This window comes from Corapipo altera, unplaced genomic scaffold, assembly GCF_003945725.1.
Source record: "Corapipo altera isolate COAL_440 unplaced genomic scaffold, ASM394572v1 0, whole genome shotgun sequence".
NCBI lineage: Eukaryota > Metazoa > Chordata > Aves > Passeriformes > Pipridae > Corapipo > Corapipo altera.
In genome coordinates this window covers 56,189,144-56,203,731 of record NW_020884872.1, presented here as the reverse complement: position 1 = coordinate 56,203,731, position 14,588 = coordinate 56,189,144, and the positions used below count along the sequence as shown (strand labels likewise).

At 44.5% G+C, this 14,588-nt stretch overlaps 1 protein-coding gene across 1 annotated transcript; it reads left to right on the top strand.

Moving 5' to 3' along the window:
• Window positions 1-1,696: 1,696 nt before the first annotated feature.
• Window positions 1,697-4,138, top strand: ARL11 (ADP ribosylation factor like GTPase 11). Its single transcript, XM_027648615.1, has one exon. It carries the CDS (start codon window positions 2,269-2,271, stop codon window positions 2,872-2,874), a length of 606 nt encoding a protein of 201 aa, XP_027504416.1. The 5' UTR covers window positions 1,697-2,268; the 3' UTR covers window positions 2,875-4,138.
• Window positions 4,139-14,588: the final 10,450 nt, after the last annotated feature.

The window sequence follows — 14,588 nt, the reverse complement described above, 5'->3', positions numbered from 1 at the left end:
GGTGCTGGTGGACAAGCAGGTCAATAGGATTGAGCAGTTGCTGCTGTGGCAATGGAAGCCATGATGAGGAGAATGTCACTCGTGGAAGTTCAAATGGAGACTCTATCTGGACTCCGTGCATCATCAACGGCATCACCGGCAGAGATAAAGAAGGCATTGTCCTGCTCTACTCAGCACTTGTCAGGCCACACCTGGAATACTGTGTTCAGTTTTGGTCCCTGCTACGCAAAATAGATGTGGACAGGCTGGAGAGGGCCCAGAGAAGGACCACTGAGGTGATCTGGGAAGCCTGACATGTGAGGAGAGGCTGAGAGAACCGGGTTTGTTCAGCCTTGAGAAAAGAAGGCTTAGTGGAGACATTATCACCATGTTTCAATATTTAAAGAATGGCTACAGAGAAGATAGAAAATCCTTTTTTACAAGGAGTCACATAGAAAAGATGAGGAGTCATGGGTACAATTTATTCTTCATGAAGTTTCTTTCGATTGTTCACAAGAGGACAGTTTTTCACAATGAGAACAATCAGCCATTGGAATAATCTCCCCAGGGAAGTGGTAGCTTTCCCCAGCATTGGACACTTTTAAGATTTGTCTGAACAGGGTGCTGAGCTTTTTTTAGACTGTGCTTTTGCCATGAAAGGTTGGGTTGGACCAGATGATCCTCAAGGTCCTTCCAACCTGGTATTCTATGACTCTTACAGTTCTAGCTACATGTCTTACATGTGCACAAGTTGCATAAAGCTCGTGGAGGCTCTTGTTGCCAGCCAGCTCTGTGGGTTAACTATGGGAGAGACATGTATCACAGAAATATCTTGCAAGACATAGTCTGTAGGACCCCTTGCAATCCCATGCAGGCTCTGTGGGCTGGACTCCTTGTTTGTTTTGTTTCTCATTCATCTTCCTTCCTTTAAAATGTGAAAACCTGACACATCTTGCCCCCAGAGGAAGAAATATACTTCTCGGTGACCACCACTAACCTGGTCACTGACCACAGTTCCTTCCACTTGCTGTGCTAAACTTCAGTTCCAGCAATGTTGGCTTGTGACAAGGAGCTGTCATGTGGAGATTGTTGCTGGGGAAACTGCACCTCCCACAGAGGCGCTGGAAGTTCCCCCATGGTCCCAGGGAAGCAGGGATGAATCACATTTCCTTCTCAAATAAAGGTGGCTAGAGGGCAGCTCTGCGTTAATGCTGTAATATGAGGTCTGTGGCTGTTTTTGGTTCTGCACACCTCTGAGCAGCCTTTTAGAGGCAAAACCCAACCAATAAGGAAGGTAACTACTGGCTTTGCTGGGACTCTGCTGGCCACTCTTGCACAGGCAAGTCTGGTAGCTGTTACATCAGCACATTTTTGCCTCTGGCGTGTAAAGTTTCAAGTGGTGCTGTCTTGCTAAACAGTTTTCCCTTCTTTTAAGACATGTACAGAAGAGGTTTTCTTCTTTCTGCAGCTCCCAGCCCAGATGCAGCCTCTCAGCCACAGAGGAATGACTTTGCTTCACTTACAAAAGTTAAAATGTAGTAAATACTTTGATGCAAAGAATTTTAAGGATTTTCATGCCAGGAAAGGCATTTTGATTAGCCATATTTCAATAAGACATTAAAAAAACCTGCTTGTGTGCATTTTTAAAAATTGCTGTTATTACCACTCACACAACAGGTAGTAAAGCTGATGATACAGAGATTTGTTTTGTACTTTTTAACATACGATTGGCAGAAAAATTGTCAGTTTTCTTATTGCTCTGGATGCTTTAAATCCACACCCTCAAACTGTGATTCAGCAAATTCCCAGAGAACCCTGGTCTGAAACCCGGGTTCCTCCTTGTCCTGTCCTGCCAGGGGTGGATTTCCCCTAGAGAAACCAATGAACAACAGCTCATTTATTTATGTATGTGGTGAGGAGGAAACTTGCTCCACTGTCTCTCCACCTCTTCCTGCAAAATGTTAGCTCTCTTTTGCACCAATCAGTTCAGGTCATGAATGAAAATGGAATTGAGCGGCAGCGGAGCTGGGGTATAGAAACTGCTGTTTTCAGCATCACTCCCTGGCTCTGCTCCACACCTCATAAATAATACCTCTCACTTAATTTTAGCTGCAGAGAAGCAAAAGCAAGCTGCCTGTGTCTTTCTTCAGCAAACCTAAGGTGCTCTTTCAGAGAGGCAGGACGGAGCACTCTGTTATTAACTGACATCATCGAGGAAATACACTTGCTTTTTATTTTTTTGGCTGCATTTTTTTTTTTTTTGTTTGCCACAGTTGCGGCAGTATCTTGATGGGGAAGCTGATCTCCAAAGGCTGGAAAAAAAGAGATGCTCAAGTTGTCATGCTGGGGCTCGACTTTGCTGGCAAATCCACCCTTCTCTACAAACTGAAGAGCGGCCAGGCTGTGGAGACCTGCCCGACAGTGGGCTTCAACGTGGAGTCTCTGCAAACACCCTGTGGCATATCCTTCACCCTCTGGGATGTTGGTGGACAAGAGAGCCTGCGGGTAAGCTGGCCTGACTACCTGGAGGACATCAACACCCTCGTCTTTGTGATCGACAGCACAGACGTGGCTCGGCTGTCCGAAGCGACGGCAGCACTGGAGGAAGCCCTGAGCCACCCCAGCATGGCTGGCATCCCTGTCCTCCTCCTGGCCAACAAGCAGGAGGTGCCGGGAGCACTGGCTCCTGCTGAGCTGGGGGAGATGCTGGGGCGAGGGCGGCTGGCAGGGCACCGCTGGATGCTCCGGGGGTGCAGTGCCCACACCGGCCAGGGCCTGCAAGAAGTCCTGGCTGTCCTGGGAGAGCTGCTGCGGGACCCAGAACCGAGCTCCCTATCCCAAGAACAGCCCATCACAAGGCTGGCGGAGAGGAGGGAAGCTCCAGGACAAACCTGAAACTCAAGCGGACCCTTCCCACTCATCACTGCCAGCAGCTTTGTCACAGAGGATTCCAGTCTTCATGGACACTCTAAAATGAGCAGACCTGTAGCTGGGACACACTGTGAAACACCCAGCTGCTCACCACTGAAAACCACCAGGAGAACGTCTGAGCAAAGCTCCCATCGAGGAGCAGGTTTGGCCTCATCTCTTGGACTCTCATCACTGGCTGCAGCTTGTCCCACTGTCACCATGTTCTGCTCATCCACTGCACGTGTGTGTCTGGAGCTTCAGCAGGGATGCTTTTTGCCAGAGCAATATAAATTATTTATATAAATTATAACAGAGACATGTACAAAAGAGGTTTTCTTCTTTCTGCAGCTCCCAGCCCAGATGCAGCCATCCAGATGGGGTAATTCCCACACCAGCGGAGCTTAAACATGTCCCATGCTGCTTCTTTCTCAACATGAATCACATGTTCATTGGCTGGGAAAGCAGGCAGACACTAAAAGGAATGGCTGGATGGGAGCAGCGTAAACTCAGGACTTCAAATGGCTAAACAGCTAATTGGCTTTAGTGTGGCATCTGTAGGTATAATCTTCAAACCATGGAAGCAAGTCAGGATTCAATGGTGTGTTGCGGTTTGAGGATGTGTATATATTAATTTGCATTTCTTATAATGTTTCCTTCTTTTTCCATTCATTATTTTTTGTCAAATACTGATTTCATGACAATGGTACCTCATTTTCCTATTATATTTAAATATAAAGACATCAGACCTGACTTTTAGATGCTTGCAAACATGTCTGCATGGCCAGTTAACCTCTAAATATCCTCATGGTAGCCTGAACAGCCAAGAAAAACCCTGTCTCTCAGACTTTTTGAAACTGCATGAGCCCACTCCATCTGCACTGGTTCATAACCATGGGCACCTATAGGCACAGGCAGGTTGGTAATCAAAGGTCTCTCCACACTGTGTTTTGCCTGGGGCAGATGAAAATGCCCCTGGCAGCTCACGACAGGACAGGGTCCTGCGTGGCACTGATGGTCTTTGTCCAATCCTGCTCAGCCTACCATTGGAAAAACCTGTAAAATGTGTGCCCTGTATCCAAAATTCTGTCATCCAGGATTAAAATTAAGATATTTCATAGTAGTCCCTGCCTTATTACAAAATGAATAGGGGAAGGGGATAGATAGACCACAAAATTTCCATTTCTGTTTCTATTCAGAAGTCAGCTGCTTTCAAGGAACAACATATTCAACCTAGAAACACCAAGGAGAAATACACGGTGAAACCCTCTTCTGTTCATACCAGAGCATTTAACAGTCGTTAAGGAATTAATCGTCCAGCTGTTACTGGTGCTATTATTAGCCACATTCCATTGAAGACAGCAGCTGGAATAGAGAGCTTAGACTGTCATGGAGAAATAGAATCAGACATTTATAGGAAGGTCTCAATAAAATAAATCCTTCCCAATGGAAAAAGTCACATTTTTTTAGCTGTGTTAGTGTAGAGTTATTATATGCAATAAAACAGTGCTCCAGTGTTGATCTGGCCTAAGCGATCATGTTCATGAGGATACTTGAGCAGCAGTGAATTGTATAATTAATTATATGACAAATCTCTCTGCATGGTAAGGAGGACAAAATCACGTCTTTAAATCTTTGCAGGTAGCATAAGCTGGTTGATCCACCTTGGGCTTGTTGTAGGTGGTTGTTTGCCTCTAACACACAAGGCTCCAATGCACAGTATGAGGCTGTCACAGCCAGAGCAGGCAGTTTTTGCCAGACAACACAGGTGCTAATACCTAGACAAAGGTGAACAAATTCAGGTCATCAGTGCAACCCAGTTGCCAATACATAAAAAAGCCACATCTTCTCAGAAACTCACGTGGCCCTTTTGAACACCAGTCCTAGAGGCACAATGCAAAAGGCTCTGTGTTGCATTGTCATGCCAAAAAAACCCTGTCCTTACTGAGTTTCTTGGTGTTTTGGTCTTGCATCGTACATGGTACAAAACAGAGAATTGTACCTTAGGCTGGGGGATCATCAATGGTTTAAATTCAACACACATTGAAAGGTCGTCCTGGTGATGTTTTACTCTTAAGTGGTTCTTAATGCCTGCATTTCACTCTACAGGATTGTCTGCCGGTGTTAAAAGAGGCACCAAAGGCTTCCTATCCCCCCATGAGTGCTTTTTAAGCACTTTAAAAAGGGAAAAAATAGGCTACTCTGGCAGCAAATACAGATAACCACCAGCTTTGATATATACCACCAATTAAAAATTACAATAGCAAAGTGGGAGGTGGGGAAGAAGGGGCGGTGGTGACCCTGAATTTGTCTGAAACTGATGAAGAAATATCCCAGTTACTGAAAGTGTTCTCACTTCCCCTGAAGCACTAATTTGGCAAAACAACCCATCTCACGGGGCATCATGTGATTTACTATCTTTGTTTTCTGGAATAAGGGTTTCCTAGACGCTTGGTCACATAACTCAGCCCATTTATGCCATTGTTTAGAGACTGTCAAAACAATGATGGGTCATAATTTCTGAAACAGCAACACAGAGTTTACTTCTAATTATTTGTCTTTTCTCCTGCATTGGAAACGTGTTAAAACAAGTCGATCTAAGGAGCACTGCATTGCTCTAATCAAAGGCTTGCAGGACGTTCACCCAACAGCACTTAAATGGTTCAGGGTCAAAACTCCTGCCTGGTTCAAAAGGAGCAGTATGGCGGTTTGCAGGAAGCAGCCAGCCAGAGGGAGGGAAGTTTGTTACTGCTTTTTCTTGGTAATCTTGCAGGAGACCCTCTGCCATATGGAGTGGTATTAATCCCTTAAACATCTGTCCTTATGGACTTCAGCCAGAAGAGCATCTTCAAACTTAATTTCCATCTTCCTGGATGTGTGATAAATGTCACAATCTCTGCACCAATTTCTAAAATAACACAGCTTCTCTCTGGGTAGCAGGCTAAAGAAAAATCCTCAGACTTTTATTTCAGGATCCTCACAAATTCGAAGTATCCTTAGGCTTATTCACCACAGAGCCCACTCTTGGTTGCTCAAGATTCTCTTTTAGCAGCTTTTCTAGGTGCTCAGTCTATCCACTTGCTATCCTTAACACTGTGTGTCTTAAAGCAAAGAGGAGAAGTTTGAAACAGCAAGCTTCTTCTATTTGCTTTTTTCTTTTTTTTATTTTTGAGCAGCATTTATTTCATGCTGTTTGTAAAGGAAAAAGGTTTCTTGGGAATAGTATGACTCCTGTTTTTTTTCCCTCATCACCTTTGTAATAACTTGCATTCTGTTTCTAGACTCTCTTAGTATCTTCCTACAGCTTCACCAGCAATCTTTAACTGTCCTGGTCAGTATTTAGTTGTTAATATGGTCTGCTTTTCCAGGAATCTGGTGGCCTTGGGCTAAATGTAGTGGCAAAAGTGGTCAACTCATAAGATAGCAGGGTTTGGAAAGGACATCTGGTCCAAAACTCTGCTTAAATCAGTTTGCTTGAGGCCTGGAGCAACAGTTTTGAATGTCTCCAAGATGGAGGTTCGACAGCACTTTTAGAGGTGCTCTTGTTTGTCTTAACCTTTACAGTAACACGACCAGAATCCATAACTGTGCATTAATCTTCCCAGACACCACTCCACTGGGATGAGCCATAGAGGTAAGCACCTACCCTTGCCTGCAGATGTCAGAGCAGCCTCCTTGCCCAAGGCAATCAGCTCCTCCGACCCTTGGACCTCCCATCCCTCCTCTGCTTTGCAGGGATCACTGCAGTGGGAATTACCTCCATGTCCTGCTGCTTTTTTCAAGGACACCCAGACACTTTAGTCATGTTTTACACTGTTTATGAAAGACCATAGCTAATTACTCAGATTTACTAAGATTTCTATAGGGCTGGTTTTTAAAGCAGCTTCAACAAGCCCTTTTCCAGACTATGAACCCAGCATAGATTTATTTTCTAATTTCTGTCAAGAAGTTTTCCATCCACCTCCAGTGAGAACAAAAGCAGCAAACTGGAAGAAAAACCCCAACCAACCTTAAAACCAGTACAGAAAGGATGAGTCACCTTTTCCCCTCCTCTTCACCAGTACAGGAAGGATGACTCACCTTTTCCCTGGTCAGTCCACAACTTCCATTTTTCAACCAGTCCATGACACAAAATGGTTTCTACTTATGCATTAGCAGATTTCTGTTCTTGGAGCCACTGCTTTGTCTTTGGATGGACCTACATGCCATTTGTCCTGCAGTTATTGATGGAACTTCCCTGATGGGTTTCAGTATTGCTGAAGGGCTGGAGATAAGAGGGGAACCATGAGATCCCAGGGCTGCAGGGCGAGGGCATGAGCGGTTGCCAATAAACTATTTAAAGAGGGAACAGGCAGCCACGGGGGTGCATGAGAGGGAGCTGTGACCGGCTGCAACATCAGGGGAGGAGTGTAGGGCAGCAGCCAGAGATCTGGGAAATGCCTGGGGGAAGAAAGGTCAATAAGAGTTTTTTAAAGGCCAAGAAGAGCTTTCTTTTCAAATACAATATGGAAAAAAAGATTCCAACCTCCCCTCCTTTTTTAGGACACAGGCTGTATAATGCAGTATAATGTCTTAATTTTTGCTTAATACACCTGACAGCTGTAAATTAACTACATCATCTTAAAGACAACCTGAAATACCCCCTATAAAGACTCATCACATGTAACTCACCAAGAAAAAACAAGGAGCAAACTGCATGTGATGCCACCTCTTAAAAAAAATCAATATTGTTGCCAAATGGTATTAAAAACCAGTCATGCAATAATGGTTAAGACAAATGACAAACTACAGTTCAAGACATTTCATCCTTCAAAGGGTTAATTAACTGGCCTCAGCCTAAGCTGTCCAGTACTTAATTTTTTCATGATGCATTTTTTTGAGTGGCAGCCCTGAACCTTCTGTCTGGATGTTGCTAAAAATGCCAGGTGAAGGCTGGCATTTGGATTAGGACCTCAGTGATGCATCCGTGGCTGGAAGTGCATCATTCCCCCATCCCGTACTTCTCACAATGTGACTTGTACAAAATTCCTGCCAAAAGGAAAAAAACCCCAAACAGATAAATTAACCAACTGCTATAAAAGCGATATCGATCCAGACCCGACAAGTGTGTCCCCCTCTGCCTTTGCCACTGCCGCCTCTCTCTGTGGTCAGACCAGAAAAACAAACCTCTGCTCCAAACCAATCTGGACACTTCTCACCTCCAAAGCTCTAATGCTTTAAACCAGACTGGCAACATTAACATCTTGTCTGATAATTGCTGTCAGAAACAATCTCACTGGAGCATCCAGAGCTGATGAACTGTTCTTAGATTCTCCCTTAGGCCTCAGATTTTTATTAGGTTTTTTTGGCCTGTGCTGGCTAACCACATTTGGATGTGGCAATGAGGGATTTTTTTTCAACAGGCCACAACCACTTGCACACAAAAACCCCTTGGTGATCAGCAGCTCTGCAGTAATGCTCCCCTCTGCCTCAGACATAGGAGCAGTGTTTGCTTTTTAACCGAACAGTGGTGTGGAGTTACAAAGCCATTGGTTTCTGCAGTGAGAGAACGAAGTCACATTGGCCCATATGAGGTTTGATAATGGAGGGAAAGGACTTTGGAAAGACGAAAGTGGAGGTTTCTTGGTGCAGAAGAATACCAGCTGAGAGCAGGGGCTCTCCTTTCCTGGGGGTGTACAATCAGGTGAGGGTCTGTTCTTGCTCATAAAGGCACACACTTTACATCTCATGATTTTCTGGCTGTTGACAGCACTTAACAGTAGTCCTTTTGTTTCATAATAGCATAAATGAAAATGAATGCTAAAAGTCCATCCCCTAACACAGGCAGTATTTCCAGAGACATGAGGTCTGTGGTACAAAGCTGGAGCAGGAATCCAGCACCTCATCAGTTGTAAGGTATCTGCACAGTGTGCCTCAGGGTGGAGATTTCTCAAGGATGGAGAAGTAGCTTCTTCCTGTTCCTCGGGAAATGGAGGCAAAACATGGCAGATCATTCCTGAGGATGCCTCATTTCTGCAAGATGGGGTGGACCCATCCCTAACAAAACAAGGGAAGATCAGCAAGGAAGAGCAGGTTTTGGGCTGCAATCATGGCAAAGAAGTCCCAAGTCTCCAGAGCCACCCTGGGAAGGATGAGCACAATGTCTGCCATGCTCCCAAGGAAAAGCAGCTCTGCAAAGGCAGTGCACAGGAACGACTGGGAGGATGGGGGACGTGTCCTGCTGGAGATGGCTGCAGGCAACCCCAGGGCTTCAGGTGATCCAAGCACCTTATCCTGTCAGGAAGGTTCCCCTAGGCTTTCTCCTTTAGAGAGACCTTTACTGTTCCATATTTCCTCCCTGGGAAGGAGCCCCTGTGAGTTACTTCAGTGAGATGCCACTCTATCTTCGATAGAAAAACAGCCTCAATATTTTTGCTGTTCTATTCCACACCCTACCTTCATTCCATATAAGAAATTTGCTCAAGTTGCAATCTCTCCCTCCCGCACCATCAGCAGAGGTAACAGATGACCTTGTTGTACCCTCCTCTTGCAGAGCTGAAGACCCATTAGCCACCTCCACTGCTGCATGGAGGCTCATGCACTGCTGGTGGCAGGAAAATTGCAGGAGAACAAGTCCCTAAAGCATTAAATCTCAGGGAAAGATGAGGGCCTTGGCTAGGCAGAGAGGTTGAAAATGTCACGGACTGGCTTCCCCTGCTCCACTGTAAGAAAAACGGAGTTCGAATGAGAAGGGGGAAGGGGGTCAATTAGCTTTACAAAAGGTCTGGCTGGCAAAGCCGAATTCCTAGCTAATGGCCCATTGAAGGCTGGAGTGGGGGGAGAGGAGTTTGGGATTTTTTGGGTAGCTGGCCCGGCTCACGGGGGCGGGGAGGGGGGGAGAAGTCAGTTTGCTGGGTTCTCTCTCTGGGACTGAGACGGGGTAGCTGTCTCTAGCTCGGACCTGCTGCGTTTTCATCAGTTTTTGTGCTCACTGGGAGAAAAAGGGAGGAGCCTTGAGACACCGTCATCTGAGGACAACAGCGAGTTCCGTGGGGGTGGACTGCTTTCCTTTCCCCCTTCTTCCATTGGGGGAAGGGTCCCCATTTTTTTCAGCTTCTCCCACGACCCGAGACCACCCCCCAGACCCCCCTCCCCACGCAGTAGCCACCAGAGCCCAACAGCATCCCCTGCAGGTCAACACAGAGAACTGCAGGCTCTGCACCTCCAGTGATCCAACAGCGCCCCCGCCAACCGTGATTAGAACTGCGCTAAAGACAGAGAAGACTTTTCCTTTTGTTTGAAGGGGACTTTTTGGGTACAGGACTATTGTCTAGGGGTTTTTTTGTGTGTTCTGTTACTGTTCTTGCCAACGTACATATATCTTTTAATAAAGGGTTGTTATTTCTTCTGTTTTTTTCCACACTTCCTCGATTAAAGCCCCTTAATTTTGAATTTACCATTGCTGAGGGAGAGGAGTTTGGTTTGTCTCGTAACTCATCCTCTTTAGCAAACATTCCAGTCTCTTCAAACTGAGACAGCCTGTCACTTTGATCAGCCGTTTGCTGAAATGCAGGCCCCTGACTGCCCAGTCCACAGCCACTATACTTCAGTAACACAGGAGCATCTCATGGTTTCTGCTGTCTTCCTCATGGGAGATGCATCCTAATTGAATTATTTCAGTCTTATTTTGGTGCTGGAATTTAATGGAACTTCTTGCCCCAGGAAAGAGCTTTTGACAACAAACTGGATGTGAATTTTGAGACTGCATGTTCTACCCATGGTGCCAGTACAAGTACTGCACTACAAGTCATGTCAGCCTTTTAAAAAGGAAAAAAGATAAAACAGCGCTATAAATAACACATCTGTTAAAAAAAAAAAGAAAAAGGAAAAAAAATACCCAAACTCTGAAGAACAGGGACAGTGCAGGAAATTTTGGCTGCAAAATAAAAGCTACACCCAAACCAGGCTGCTTTGGTAAAGTCATCAACTTCAGAGTCAAGAAAATTAAGAAGTTGGGTCAGACTGTGTGTTTTTTCATGTCTCGCCTGGATTTTGCTTTATTTATACCTAGTTTGGGCCACAGCATTGTGTATTCCCAGCACTGCACATCTCTGTATTCAGCAACAACCCAGCACTTCCAGTCTGATGGAAGATCATTCCTGAGGATGCCTCATTTCTGCAAGATGGGGTGGACCCATCCCTAACAAAACAAGGGAAGATCAGCAAGGAAGAGCACACACTCTGCAATGTAGCTTTAGGATAACAATCCTCCCAGAAACAGAAAGTATCAGTGTTCCATAAAAATTTAATTTTAAATTTTAAATGTTTAGAAGCAGTGAAAGTAATTTTTAAAAGCTACAGTGATTTTTCTGGGAGACTTGGTCATTCCAGGCTTGGTGACGCTCACCAGAGTCAGTTGCAGGAATGGTCAATGGGAAACTCGCCACGCCTCCACACTGGTTTAGCATTGCATGGATTGCAGCCATGGCAGGCTTTGTGTGAGGACAGCTTTTTTTCCCAAATGACCTGGAAGCAAAAAGAATGTGGTTTTCCCCTGCTATCCCACCCACATTCCTTGGCAGCAGTATCCTGCCTAACACTCACTTTGGCCTGGGCAAATACCCTCAGCAAGCAGAAGGGAGTGGGAATAAGGTGTTCTCTAACTGAGGGACCCGGCTGGGGAGCAGACTGCCAGAAAACCTTGGAGACACCAAGATTCCCACACTGCAGGGATTGCTGCAGAAATGTGTCTTGGTCTGTCCACAGCTCAACAACTGCTGCTGCTTGGGCTGAAATGCATTTTAACCTGCAACAGAGCTAGCAGAGCTCACCTGAAGCCCAGCAAAAGGTGTCAGAATAAAGGAATAAGCTGGGAGCACAAGGGTGCCCTGGCTGCTGGTCCCATCACAGGTAGCAGGGATGGGTATGGGTGGCTCTTGCAGTGTTTGACAAACCCTTCCTGCCCTAACATCTGCCCCTTCCCGTCTTTAAGGGCCAAATCTTTCTTCTGTTAAATTTAGACTAATACACAACTGAGGTCAGTGAAACTCCTGAAGAACTTAAAGAGTTTAAAAGTTGACTAAAATATCAAATACAGAGAAAACTGTGACTGCTACAAAAAGTGATTTCTTCCCTTTCCATCGGTTTTTAATATTTCAAGCACAGACCTCTGGTGGAGCTCCCCTAAAAACATCTCCCTGGATATCAATAGCCATGCAAAGCTCAGTGCAAACACTTGGCTCTGTGCTGCTTACAATGAGGTTGGGTTTAAAACCCCAGCAGTTCGATAGCAGGGGGAGAAGGAACACCCTCCTGCTGTAGAAGCAAGATGCCTCCTTGTTAAATACCCCCTTGGACTGGGCCTTTTTCTCAGCAAAGGGTTAAACATTTCAGTACAGAGCCCTGAAACTCTGAGATTACAGAGCTGGAAGTATTATCACTAATTGTCTGGCACATTCAGCTCCCTGTTAAGTGTTCACAAATGAGCCCTTTGGACAGAGATTTTTCCATGTTAAAGGCAGAATTTTAGCAGCAATTGAACTGTTTCAATTGGTGGGGGTTTAACTTTTTTTTTTAATTTTTACTTTTAATATTTTTTCTAAACCAATAAAGTCTAGGGCTGAGAGATCTGAAACATGACAGAGATTGAGGAATGCAAAAACTGGAAGGCCACTCATTTTTTTTGACAATTTTTTGAAATTTTCTACGTATTTGAATATGATAATGTGACAAGTCCAAACACTCCCCCTACACATATTTCGGCCCAACATTTATGTGCTGCTGTGCTTAAAATGACAAAACCTATGACCGTGCAAACAGTTCCTAAAGAACTAATGTCAAACACTCTCACAATTACAGGGGCAGGGCCAGACCTCACAGTGGTCATTCCTCCTGTAAGCTAGGGTCACCATGGCAAGGAGAACAGAAAGAATTTATCCCTTATTATTACAAAAAGTAGGCAGTATCTAGATTTCAGGGAGCCCTATCAGGATATAAAAGTATGAAATGCTGGGGAAAACAGCTGTGAACTGCATTGAACACAAGGGAACAGTGATGGGTCTAATCCCAGCGTAAGTGCTTTGGCTTCCTTCTCTAAGCATTTCCCTGCACAAACCCAGAACTGAACGTGCTGAGGCCACTGGCAAAATAATTCAATTTCATCCTCCTTTTTCATACAAAGAATCTTTTATGGTGGATCATCTGGCTCCATGATTTGGGGTTAAAAACAAACAAACAAAGCCATTAAAGATTATCAGCCTCCAAATAATTAAAATGCAGACATGAGCTCCCTTATGCTCCATTTTAGCACATTAAAAAAATCCAACCACCACAGTTTTCCACAGGACCCCACTTAAGAAACAGGATGGTTAATCCATTTTCCACATCTTTGTGTGTCCCTGGACCCTACTTAAATGTACTGAGCAAACCGAAAACTAACCTCCCCCTGCAGTTTGCCCACTGTGTCCAGGAAAGAGTTTTCCTGTAAGGTATCTAAATCCTTCACAAAACTTGCCATTTTTCCCCTCGAGTTGTGTGGTGACATTCACCTATTTTACTGCTGTATATGAAGACAGAGTGCAGTATAAAGGCTTCAACCTTTGTTTTAAAACAAAACAATCATGGTATTAATGTTCTTAGGTGTGATACACAAGGCTGTGATCTCCCCAACATATTTTCTCAAAACCAGGGTTGGAAAAAACCCAGCTCTTATGTTCCTTTATGAACTGAGATGCTGCTCAAGAAAGCTGTATCATGAATGCACTTAAAGAGAAAGTTGCTCCTTCCTGCAGCAGCAGCTGGAGATCTCTGGGTCCAAGCCAGCAGCACAGATAAGACCTGCCCATTACTGTTTCTCTGGCAGGATGATGTACACACAAACCAGAATCAGGAAAGCAGGAAGCTGCTCTAGTTTCTAACTCCGCATCCCAACAGGATGCAATTTTCCTGAGCAGCTTGAAGTAATGTCCTGCCCTGAAGCAGAGCTGAGCAGCCCAGGCAGCTCCAGCTCACGCTGCCCCTGCTCTCACCAAGTTGATGGTGGCAAACATGACAAACCTCTGCCGCAAAGTCTCCCAATGCTTTGCCTGTTGGAGCCCAGTTTTCTACCGATTGGGTTTTTTTTCCTTTTCTTCCTGAAAAGGGCTTCCTAATGGCCTGGCATAATTTGTTGTCCTACATATGTTTGAATAGAAGCATAATTATGCCACAAAAGGGAGTACTTTTTATGCAATGAAATAAAAGGAACACAATGCAATGGGGCTGATTTGGTGGAAATGACTACATTGAAAGACACTCAGAATCTAGAGGGTATTATAGATCAGAGCAGAATAACAAAGTGGACCTGAACTATCATTCAGTCCACTCAGATGAAAATAAAAAATGTAAAATCTGGATCTTCTTACTCATTTCTCTATTTAGGAGATAAAGCAAACAAAATGAAAATGTTTATATTTTTAGAAGTATGGTGGACACTAATATATCGTCAAGATTTTATTCTCTCTAAATAAGACATCTCTTAAAATAACACATTATTTATTCCAAGGTAATGTCTGTCAAGTTCCCTAGGTAAGACCTAATGGATGATTATCAGGTTGCGAAAACCCAACACAATTCAGTTTGTCAACTGAAAGCTTGAAGGAACCAAAGGGATTAAACAGCTTTTGGAAATCTCATGAAATCTTTGTCCTTTATATCCCCATGAAGAGCATTTGTAAAGATTTAAA

What these genes read in the sequence shown, in the direction of transcription:
- ARL11 (XM_027648615.1), top strand. Translation starts at nt 2,269, where the DNA reads ATGGGGAAGCTGATCTCCAAAGGCTGGAAAAAAAGAGATGCTCAAGTT.